Source organism: Myotis brandtii, unplaced genomic scaffold (assembly GCF_000412655.1).
Source record: "Myotis brandtii unplaced genomic scaffold, ASM41265v1 scaffold626, whole genome shotgun sequence".
Lineage (NCBI taxonomy): Eukaryota > Metazoa > Chordata > Mammalia > Chiroptera > Vespertilionidae > Myotis > Myotis brandtii.
Window position 1 is genome coordinate 676,118 of NW_005370394.1, and position 12,074 is coordinate 688,191.

Here is a 12,074-nt window from a genome sequence, read left to right on the forward strand (position 1 = left end):
AGCTTGAGACTCCCTCCCGATTGAAAAAGACAACTGAGTCCTCAGTTGCCAGCCCTTTCCGCGTGCGCCTCCGTACCTCTGCACTTTACTTCTGCACCTCCTCTGAGACGCAGTGTGCTTTTCTCTTTCCTTCTAGTTGCAGAATTTCCACTCAGCCAGCCTTCCTGTGGTTCTGAATGATGTCCGTTTTGTCTTTTAGTTGTATTTTTGAAGTGGTTGTGCGAGGCAGCAATTTCCGGTGTTTACCTATGCCGCCATCTTGGTTTCTTTCATTGTTTTTTGTTTGTTTTTTTAATCCTCACCTGAGGATATTTTTCCATTGATTTTTAGAGAGAGTGGGAGAGAGAGGGAAAGACAGAAATATCGATGTGAGAGAAATACATCGATTGGTTGCCTCCTGCATGAGCCCGGACCAGGGCCCAAGCCGAGGAGGAGCCTGCAACCAAGATATGTGTCCTTGACCAGAATGGAACCTGGGACCCTTCGGTCCGCAAGCCGGCGCTCTATCCATTGAACCAAACCAGCTAGGGCTATTCATTGTTTTTTAATATAAGTAGTTAGTATGGAATATTTTAATACTGTTGTATGCTTACCATAAAACAGTTTGGTTTTGGAGTAATTGATGCCAAACTACTTTTTTTTTTTTTGCAAAAAAAATAGCCAATGAATCTGTTTATTGAGAATGCACCCATACAGAAAGAGTTAAAAATATATAGTTGGCGTAAAGAAAAAATATTTGTTCCTTTTGATGTAATAGGGATATATACATTCAATTTTTTTTAATAATTAGGTTAAGCAATTTAAAGATTTGGAAGGAGGATTTGTTAAGGCATAGTACTTTATGACAGCATTAAAAATTAGAACCACATTTTTGTGAGATTATTTCTTTGTTGAGTTTAGTAGTAATAGATTAACCTTAGAAGCCTTTAAATTAATAGATGGAAGCCTCTTGTGAGACCCATGTATCCATATCAAACACTGGTGTGTGTCTGGAGGAAGTTTTTGAAAGTTGGGGGTAAAAGGAAGATGCAAGCAGAGAGAACAGATGAAAGATTTAAAATTTTTTAAAATTGATGTTAGAGAGATGAAGGGAGAGAGAAAGAGAAAGAGACAGACAAACATTGATTTGCTGTTCCACCAATTTATGCATTCATTTCTTGATTCTTGTATGTGCCCTGACTGGGGATTGAACCTGCAACTTTATCACATTGGGATGACGCTCCAACCAACTGAGCTATTCGGCTGGGGCAGATAAGAAACTTTAATAATAGCTCCACTGTTGAAACAGAGACGCATAAATGAATTTGACATATATTTAGGATTTAAAATCAGTGGGAGCAGGTGATTGAAGGAAGAGAGTACAAAAGGAGTCAGTAGTCTATCTCAGGTCATAGTGGTGGTGTGACAAATTGAGATAGATATAGGCTTGGAAGAAGGAAGATGATTTCATTTGGGATATGATAAAGGAATAGAAGTGCCTTTTACAAATTACAGGTGAAGATGCCCAGTAGGCAGTTGAAGCTATCAGTATGAAGCGCTGAGGATAGGGATCTAAGCTGGAGGATGTATTTGGGGGAGTCATCAGCAATAGATGGATGTGGCTGAAAACCAAGAGTGGATGAGCTCACCCAGTGAGAATGTGTAGAGAGAAAAGAACAGAGACTCTCTGAAAGGGAAGGACAGAGGAACAGGGAGAGCCCTTGAAAAAAAAGGAGACAAGAAGGAGTCAATGAAATAAGAGAACAAGGAGTGCTTAGTGTCATAGACACAGTTTCAATAAAATAATAGGGTAAGAAGGCATACTAGGTGTTTGAGGCATAAAGTCAGAGAGGAAGAAGTGGGGGCAACTAGAATAAACTATTCTTTAGAAAAGTTTTGATCCGAGGGGGAGGAGGGAAGGTGAATAGCTGCTAGAGGGACACATACCAAAAAGAGAGATCTGGAGTTTTGTTGTTCTTGCTTTTTGAGGTTGGGAGAGACTTGACCACTTTTATAGGCTGAAGGAATGAACTAGGAGGAGTTTGAATATGCAGGAGAGAGGTAGAGAGATGCCTGTATAGGGTTCACAGCGGTGAGAGAAGAGGATGGGGTTGGTGCCCAGATGGAGGAGGTACAAACAGAAAGATGGGGCTTAATTTCATTGTTGAATGATGAATGCTGCTTTTTCTTCAGTCTCAAAGGTGCTGATGAGAGTCCCAAGGAGTATCTGGCTTGGTCTTCTTGGGGAAAAATTATTTTGCCAGTGGGTTGAATTTTCAAAGGGGACAAAAAAGTTAAGACATGTTAAATATAAAAGTGGGGAATTTAAAAAATATATATCTTTAGAACTTGCTTTAGATCTGGCTGAAAACTAGAGTGAGATCAAGAAATACCCTTATTGAATCAGTGTGTTAACTAACCTTACATGGTAATCATTTACCAACATGTGCATCAGATTATCACATTGTACACGCTGCTATATGTCAATTATATTTCAGTAAAGCTGAGGGGAGGAAAGACACCAAACTAGTTATTGCCTAGGGCTTGGATTTGGGAGCAGATCGGAAGATTATGGAGTGATAACTAAAGGATATGGGATTTCATTTTGGAGTGATGAAAATATTCTAAAATTGATTATGGGGTGATTGTACACTCTTTGAATTTACTAAAAACCATTGAATTATATACTTTAAATGAGTGTATTGCATGGTACATAAATTATATGCTATGTGATTTATCTATACCAATAAAAGGGTAATATGCAAATTGGTCAGGATGCCCTCACAGTAATGACCGAACAGGCTGCGTGAGGTGACCAGGCTGGCAGGGGGGACAATTAGGGGCAACCAGGCTGGGGGCGGGGAGTTAGGGGCGATCAGGCAGGCAGGCAGGTGAGCAGTTAGGAGCCAGCGGTCCCATATTGTGAGAGGGATGTCTGTAGGGCGTGGCTATAGGGTTAAGCCTCGGACTGACCTGTTGGCAAAGTCACAAACAAGTCCCAGCTTAGAGGGCACATTCCTCTTAGCATAATTAGGCTTGACCTTATGACTCCTTAGATCTTATCTGGGAAGCTAGTGGGTTGAGGGAGGTGCAGCAAGTGCTGCCAAAACAAGTGAAACTCATAAGAACAGTGTAACTATGCTAACCACTAACTTGTTTACCTCTGACTATAAAATAAAGGCTCAGCTTGCCTCTGGATCTCTCTCTGTGGCCTCAGCCAGGCACAGGAAGATCCACGGAGAATAAAGAGAGCTGCCTCCGTGTCCTTCATTCTTCGCCAACTCCGTCCACACCTTTGGGAACCCCTGGACCCCTGGGGCTGGACCCCGGCAGATGTCCGACTGCCGGTTTAGGCCCAATCCTGCAGATTAGAGAGGGTGCAGGCTGGGCTGAGGGGACCCCTCCCCACCCGCTGTGCACGAATTTTGTGCACTGGGCCTCTAGTATCTTAATAAAGCCTTTTAGTTCTCATGATTTTGTAACTTTGAGGTTCTAGTGCATTTAACCTAAAGTGAAATGTTGGTTCAATTTTTAAAAATAGTTCTTTATTGTTCAAAGTATTACATGTAGTTCAATTTTTATAACTTAGAGGTTTCATAGACTTACTCATATGGGGGAAAAAGATTCAGGGGATCATATTGTTGGATTGGTTAGCTGAGATTCAGAGTAAAAACACTCAAATGCCTAAGTGGTTGGAATGAAATTACTCCAAGCAACAGAGTCATTGTTTTTAGTCTCAGGAATCACAATATTTATAAAAGGTCTTGTAATATATAAAGAGCCCTCACTATATTGGCTTATTGAATCTTTCTAAAAATCCTTTAATAGAAGAGAGACAGATTTTTATCTCTAAAAATAACACCACTAAAATATTAGATATCATTTAGAATTATAGTAAACAAACAAACAAAGCATTATTTTCCTAAGCCTTGATAGATGTACCTGGAAAACTCCCTACATTTCTGACTACTGTGTTTAAAGACCTAATACAATTGGAGAATTTCAAAAAATTTCAGTTAACTTCAACAAGTACTGTTTTAGTGCCAAGTCGTGCCATTCACTATCTTAAGGGATCCTGCAAAGAATGTGACCCACTACTGGTGCTCAGGGCGTTCATAGTATAGAAGGGGAGAAAGACTGTGAACAAGTGGTTAAAATACTGTGAGATACTGATAGCAATAAAGGTCTGCAATGTACAGAAGTTGCAGATAAAAGGGTCAGGAACAACTCAAAGTATGGGCCACGTGATCTAGGTTTTAACTAGTGAGAGGATTTCATCAGGTGGACAAAAGGACTAGGATATTTGAGAGAGAAGGAAGTATTCATGTAATGCTCACAGGTATGAAATATCATGGGGTATACAGTGTTTGTGAAACATAATTAATTGTAAGTGGTTGAAAACAAGTGTGAGTTTTGCAGGGACTAATTAATTAATCAGGAACACAATCAAATTTACGTTTTTTGACTGTCACTCTGGTGTAACTCTGATGGTAGGGGAGATGTCACCTAAAAGGTTCCTGCAAGACTTCCAGGCAGTAGATGACAGGAGCCTGAATAGAAGGGAAGACTATTAGGGATGCAGAGAAGTCAGATATGGGAGAAATATACAGTGAATAGGATAAAACATACTGAATTGGGTGCTTGATTCATTGTGGAGTAATTGAAGAAGTTGTTCAAATAGGTAGGACTGGAAGAACTATTTTATGAAGAAAAGTTAAACTATATTAGCTGTTTCCATCTAAAGAGGTAAAGGCTGGGGAAGAATAAGATAAAAGTCCCACCTTAAAGTCCTTAAGTTGTGTATAGACTGGATTGTCAATGATGGCCAGAACTAAAAGTCACTCTATTACACATTGAAAACCAATAAGAGAAATTAGTACTTCATAAAGCAGGCATTAAATTTATGGAAACTTAGGTCCTCATTCCCCCAAAATATGAATGTTTTGTGGGGGCTGCAGAAACCCCAGCAGAAGCTGCACAAAGCAGACGCCGGGACCCCCACAGCCCCGTGGGGCTACAGGAACCCTGGTGGAAGCCGCATGGAGCAGCTGCCAGCCCCGCCCCCGCTGTGCACGCCACCGCCTTGTGATGGTGTTATGGCATGTGGGTCAATTTGCATATTACCTCTTTATTATATAGGATAGATAAGCTTACATTGTTATTAAGAAATCAGGCCATTATGAATGTGAACCTGATATTTTGGACATAAATATAACCATCTATTCTCTAATTATTTAATAGATAAGGCATTGGTTTGATCCAAAATAAAAATGTTTGTAAATAGATTAACATCCTAGAAAATGATTACAGAAGCCATTAAAAAGAGAAGTTGTAATGATTTTCAGGTGTGATGTTCTTGAATAGGGATCTCAAATATTTTAGTCTTACTTTTTATACTCTTAAACTTATTGAGGACCCCAAAGAGCTTTTATTTGTGTAGGTTGTATCTATTGATACTTATTATTAGAAATTAAAACAATTTTTAATCCTCACCTGAGGATATATTTTCATTTGTTTAAGAGAGACAAGAAGGCAGAGGAGAGAGAGAAACATCAGTTGGTTGATTCTGTATGCACCCCAACCCAGAATCAAACTGGTAACCTGGGTATGTGCCCTGACTGGGAATTATTCAGGTTACGGATTCGATTCCCAATCAGGTCACATACCCAGGTTGCCATTCAGGGCACATATGGGAGGTAACCGATGAATGTTTCACTCTCACATCAATGTTTCCCTCTATTTCTCTCCCTTCCACTCTAAAATAAAAAAATAAACATACATATCCTCGGGTAAGATTTAAAAATCTCTTTAAATAAATAAAGTAATAAAATACAGATTAATTTAAAAAATGAAAACATTGATTCATTACATATTAACATAACACATTTTATGAAACAACTATTTTCCAAAGCAAAAATATTTTAGTGAGAAGAGTGGCATTGTTGTGCATTTGTGCAAATCTCTAATTGGCTTACTAGAAGACAGCTGGATTCTCACATATACCTGCTTCATACCTGAGTCTGTTGTGATGTCACCTGTCATGTAGTTTCTGGAAAACACTGTACACACAAGAGAAATGAGAATGAAACAAGAACATGACAGTGATTATGAGAATGGTTCTTACCTTGTGGAACCTGTTCTTGAGGAAGCAGAAATATTTTTGTTACCAGCACCAAAACAGTTACTATACCACCACTCCACCCTTTTTGGAAGTAGATGCTTTTAAGAATATTCTCGTCATTATTCACTGGCTTTGTCCTATTCCTCTAAAGGTCTGTGATCCATTTACAGACTAATGAAATCAAGTCTAAGGCAGAATGTAAGTCTTCTGTGACCTTTTACCCTTCCCAGTCTAATGAAGCATACGTCATCTAGACCACAGTCCCTCTATTTTTCTTCCTAACTTCTCACTTTATTGATAAACCATAAAGGCATATATATATATTTTTTTGAACTGGAATCAGAGGAGGGGAGTAAGACCATCATCATTAGGGCCCTTTCTTTATATCCTGGAAGACTTAGAGAGGGAAGGAAAACCTCACTATTAGCTGGAGTCTAGACTCTGTCAAAATGTAAAACCGGGGACACTGACGACCAATTCCTGGAGGCCTGCCTCACGTGGGGCAGAATTACCTTGAAAATGGCAACACTTCAAGATTAGCTTTAGTTTGGAAATGCGTGAGTCTAAAAGCAGTCTCTTGAGTCTCTCTACCTTTTGGTCATCAGCACACCATTGATCTTCTCTTTTTTATTCTGCAACATCAATACCACCCTCATTTGATTCCAAACACAGAGTGACATATCTGTGTCCAAAATAACCAAGTCCTTGTTTTCATTAAGGTGCCTGGAGAGCCTGGCCCTTCTCACTGCCACCACCCCGTTGTCATCCTGTTTAAACAACCTGTCGGTCTTGATTCAAGGCTTTTTGTCTCTCGGTCCATCCTGTGTAACAAAGCCTGATTTATTTTTTTCCAAATACTACTATCATGACATTTCTTTGCTCAAAAATCTTCAGTGATGTCTTAATTTGTACCATGCTACAAATCTGCTTTATTTCTATCTTCTTCCACTTTTGTTATTGCCTTCATGTTATTCCTGTTTTTTCCCTTTTTACCTAAACCTAATAGATTATTCAAAACTCAGTTTAAAACCAATCTCTGTAAATGGTTTTTACTTCTCTAATCTGTCTGCCTTGATTTCCCTCTCCTCTGAAATAGAGTAGTATCTGAAGTTTGTACCACAGTTTGGTATGTAATTAAATACTTTTATTAATTGTTTGTTTTGTTTCAGTCATGTTAAATTTTTTTCCTCTGCACAGGCTGTAAGTTTCTTAAGAACTTGGCTAGAATTTCATCCTGGGAAAGACTCCTTGATTTGGGCAACTGCTCAGTGATTTCTTAAATAATTATTCTCTAAATTATTTTTGTGTTGGTTACATCAGGATGGTCTTAACATCTGAGAAAGAGTCCAAGTCTGATAAATAATATCTAGCATAAAGCTATTCCTAAGTATAGTCTAATAGTTCATGTACGTATTCTGAATTTGTCAAAATTTCTTATAGCTATTTCTGCATTTGAAGTTCAGCCCGTTTCTACTGAGGTCCAAGAAGGTGGAATTGCTAGATTTGCATGCAAGATTTCCTCAAACCCTCCTGCAATTATAACATGGGAATTAAATCGAACAACTCTACCTGTAACTATGGACAGGTAAATACAGCTTTTCATGAGACTATATGGGACAAAGACCATTATGGAACTCATTTTCATAGATGGTGTCAATAATCAACTTCTTGGTTAATCCTCACCCGAGGATATTTTCTCCATTGGTTTTTTTAAGAGAGAGTGGGAGAATGGGGGACAGACCGAAACATCGATTGGTTGCCTCCTGCACACACCCAAGCAGGGCTGGGGATGGAACCTGCAACTGAAGTACACAAACCAGACACTGCATAGTTAGTTATGTTTTAGGGAACTGTGGTGACACAAATGAAAATAATTGAATCAAGCTAATATATATTAAAAGGTCTGTAAAGTAATGCATTTGCCACTTTAAAGGGTTGAATATGTGAAATGTTATCATAGAATATATGTTAAAATCTACTACAGAGAGTTTAATCATCTTTCTTCTCATAGCAGGATAACTGCCCTACCAACAGGGGTATTGCAGATCTATGATGTTGGCCCAAGGGATGCTGGAAATTATCGTTGTGTTGCTGCTACTGTAGCCCACAGGCGTAAAAGTATGGAGGCTTCTCTAACAGTGATTCCAGGTACCTCGTAGAAGTTCTGTTTTTAGTTTTTAATTGACACAACTATTAATTTTTTATTTTCTGGCTATACTAGTATGCCATCAAATAATACTTTAGTTTCATTTAAAATACTGTAATCTATTTGGAAAATGGTCATTTTTATGTATTAAACAACTCTTCTTTCATAGGCTAGCTTGTTATATGTCATGTTAGTGTCAATATCTTTAAGAAAGATTTGATTTTTTGTAAATATTTCACTTTTAAAAATCCTATATAATAAAAGTGTAGTATGCAAATTATCCCCTCAACCAGGAGTTCTTCTGGGAGTTCGACCAGGGGGCGGAGCAACTGGGGGAAGGGAGGGAGTACCCGACCGGGCACCACCAGCCACTAGGGACCCTATCAGTGCACACATTTCGTGCACTGGGCCTCTAGCCCTATATAATAAAAGGCTAATATGCAAATTGTCCCCTTGACAGGGAGCTCAACCAGGAATTCCACCAGGGGGTGGGGCCAGCGCGCCAATTGCCCACGGCCCCTCCCCCCTGGCCAGCCCCACCCCCGGTTGGCCCCCCAACCCTGATTGGGGATGGGGTTGGCCAGCCAATCTCTCACGTCCCCTCCGCCCAGCCTGATCAGCCCCGATCTGGGTGGGCTGGCCGGACCCCACCTGTGCACGAATTCCTGCACTGGGCCTCTAATATATATGTATATGAAATACAAAAAGGAAAATAACAGTTATCCATTTCCACCAGAATTGTCCATGGTCAATAAAGAGATACTTGTTTCCAGTTTGGTATTTTTTGTTTGTTATTTTAAGAAAAATCATAATTTGATTTGTGAAAAAATACATGCTTATTGTAAAGAATAATGTTTATGAAAGTAAAAAAAGTAGAAAGATATATCCTGACCTGGTGGCTCAGTTGTTTATAGCATCACCCCATCCACCAAAAGGGTCGCGGGTTTGATTCCCAGTCAGAGCACATATATAGGGTCGCGGGTTCAATTCCCAGTCAGGGTGCATACAAGCAACAACCAATTGATGCCTCTCGCTCTGTCTCTCTCTCTCCCCCCGCTCTCCTTCCTCTCTCTCCAAAATCAAAAGACATATCTTCAGGTGAAGATTTTTAAAAAGTATAAAAATATAATATAGTTTTAAAATATCCCCAATTCCAATACTCAGAAGGTATTATTATTAACATTAAGTGAACATAAATTTTTTCATTTTGCCATACATAAATATAATTAAAAGGGAAATTAGCTTGAGACTAATATGAAGAAATATATATAGTACTAAAATGGAATTATACATAGACGCTGATTTTTATTTTAAAATAATTAAATTTACTTGAGTATAGTGGAAGAAAACTTGGACCAAAGACACTGTTAAACTTCACTTGATTGTTTCCTCTTCACAAGAGCTATTACTTCTCAAAAGACCCTGTAAAGTTAAAAAATTTGTTTTGAAAATCATTAAGAGACTGAAATTATATTTTAATGCTTTGTTTTAATTTGTGGTATTATCTATCAGCTTCCTGGTATAAAAGATAGAAACAAAAGCACTCTCCTCCTTCCCTTCCTCCTATTGTCACATGAATTCTTAAAAAGATTAGTGAAAGTATTCAATGAATCTTTCAACCTCAATTAAAAATGAATAATATGGAAACAACTCATATGTCCATCAGCTGATGAATGGATAAATATAATCATTCTATTATTATTCTATTTATATAATCATTCTGTTATTGTTTAATAAAAAGATATGAAGTACTGGTACTGCTACAACATGGATGAATCTTGAAAACATTATGCTGTTAAAAGAAGCCAGTCACAAAGGAAGGACCATGTAATGTACGGTTCTTTTTTTAATGAAATGTCTAGAATAGATAAATCCAGAGAGACAGAAAACAGAAAGTAGCTTAGTGTGGTTGCCGGGCTATGGGAAGAGGAACTTGGAGAGTGACTGTTAATGGGTATGGGGTTTCTTTTGGGGGTAATGAAAATATTTTAAAATTGATTTGGTGATGGGTGCACAACTCTGAAAATACTAAAAACCATTGAATTATACTTCAAATAGGTGAATTGTATGTTATGTGAGTTTTAAAAAAAGAAAAAAGTGAATAACTTAAAATAGATATTTTCACTTACAATTTATTTTTTATATTCTGCCTTTTTCTCTCCAAAGCTAAGGAGTCTAAATCTTTCCACACACCAACCATTATAGCAGGTCCACAGAACATAACAACATCTCTCCATCAGACTGTTGTTTTGGAATGCATGGCCACAGGAAGTCCCAAACCAATCATTTCTTGGAGCCGTCTTGGTATGTTTTCAGGGGGTGGGGGGGTGTTCTTTAAATTTTGTTCATTGTAGTGAAACTGATAAAATATAACAAAACACGTTTGGCAATTAGGTGGTTTTTAACTTTTTGGCACTTTAGTGTACAGAGAAATGGTTTTAGTGTAGAGAATTTTATACTTTTTATGATAGGATTGTTTGGAGAATGATCTTCGGAACTAATTTTTGATTCTGTTTTACATTGTTTTAACTGAAGCGTTCTCTCTGAAATAGATCACAAGTCCATTGATGTCTTTAATACTCGGGTACTTGGAAATGGTAATCTCATGATATCTGATGTCAAGCTGCAACATGCTGGTATATATGTTTGTCGGGCCACTATCCCAGGCACACGAAACTTTACAGTTGCCATGGCAACTTTAACTGTATTAGGTATGTTTTCTTTTTTTTCTGTATTCCAGAGAATCTTACATTTTCACATTTGCTGTTTTATCTCATTCATAGCTTACTTCCACCTTTTTTGAATTTTGTATTACCAGTATGAAGGTTGAGCTGAAGTTTCTTAATCTAATGAAAATTAAAGTCCTATGTTCAAATATAACTATTATTCTCAAGTCACCCTTCTGTTTACCTGTATGCCATTATATTCCTTCTTACTTAAGCTTCCCTCTTTTCTCCTCACCCACCCACAAATCCATATACCCATTCACCAATTTAAAACTGTAATCTGTTGATTGTCTATATGGATTCACAAGAGGCTATGTATTGGGCTTAGTTAAGTAGGATTATGGTACATATATTTTTAGAGTGTTTATATAGATGCTCTCAATAGGGAAAGCCTGGGTGAAGTGGACATCTCCCTGAGCAATGCATGGAAAAGGCATCTGGATAGATACATGTAGAGCGTAGACTGGAGGCTCAAAATGTCACATATTTTCAGGGGTGGGACTTGGTAATTTTCTCTACTCTTCCTTGACTCTTTGTATCATTCCCTATTTGGACCACAGAAATATATATTTTTCTTTCTTTTTTCTTTTTTTTTTTTTTAAAAACAGCTCCTCCTTTATTTGTTGAATGGCCAGAAAGTTTAACAAGGCCTCGAGCTGGCACTGCTCGATTTGTATGTCAGGCAGAAGGAATCCCCTCACCCAAAATGTCATGGTTGAAAAACGGAAGAAAGATACATTCAAATGGTAGAATTAAAATGTACAACAGGTAGGCTGTGTCATTTTGCTACTATTTTAGATAAGATATAATGGCTTTAGTAATTTTTATGTTACATGGCTATAATTATAATATCAAGTATTTTTGTTATCTTGGTATTTAACACTAAAATAAAATAAGAAATTTACTAAGATTGTAATATCAGTGTGCACATAGATCCTTTTATATGTAGATCATGGAAGTGGTTAACTATACTGAAATGAATGTTGGACAGTTCCCCCAAGACCTTATAGTTCTTATTTTATTTTATTTTATTTTATTGTTTAAAGTATTACAAATAGTAGTACATATGTCTCCTTTTTTTCCCCATTGACCTTCCCCTGGC

At 37.8% G+C, this 12,074-nt stretch overlaps 1 protein-coding gene across 1 annotated transcript in view; it reads left to right on the plus strand.

Moving 5' to 3' along the window:
- The window catches only part of PRTG (protogenin), a 128,163-nt gene that overhangs the window by 57,525 nt on the left and 58,564 nt on the right, over positions 1-12,074 (plus strand). The window contains exons 2-6 of the mRNA XM_014528239.1: positions 7,541-7,685; positions 8,115-8,248; positions 10,413-10,550; positions 10,799-10,957; positions 11,581-11,740. Coding sequence (XP_014383725.1) covers positions 7,541-7,685; positions 8,115-8,248; positions 10,413-10,550; positions 10,799-10,957; positions 11,581-11,740 — 736 coding nt within the window. The remainder of the gene's footprint in view (positions 1-7,540; positions 7,686-8,114; positions 8,249-10,412; positions 10,551-10,798; positions 10,958-11,580; positions 11,741-12,074) is intronic.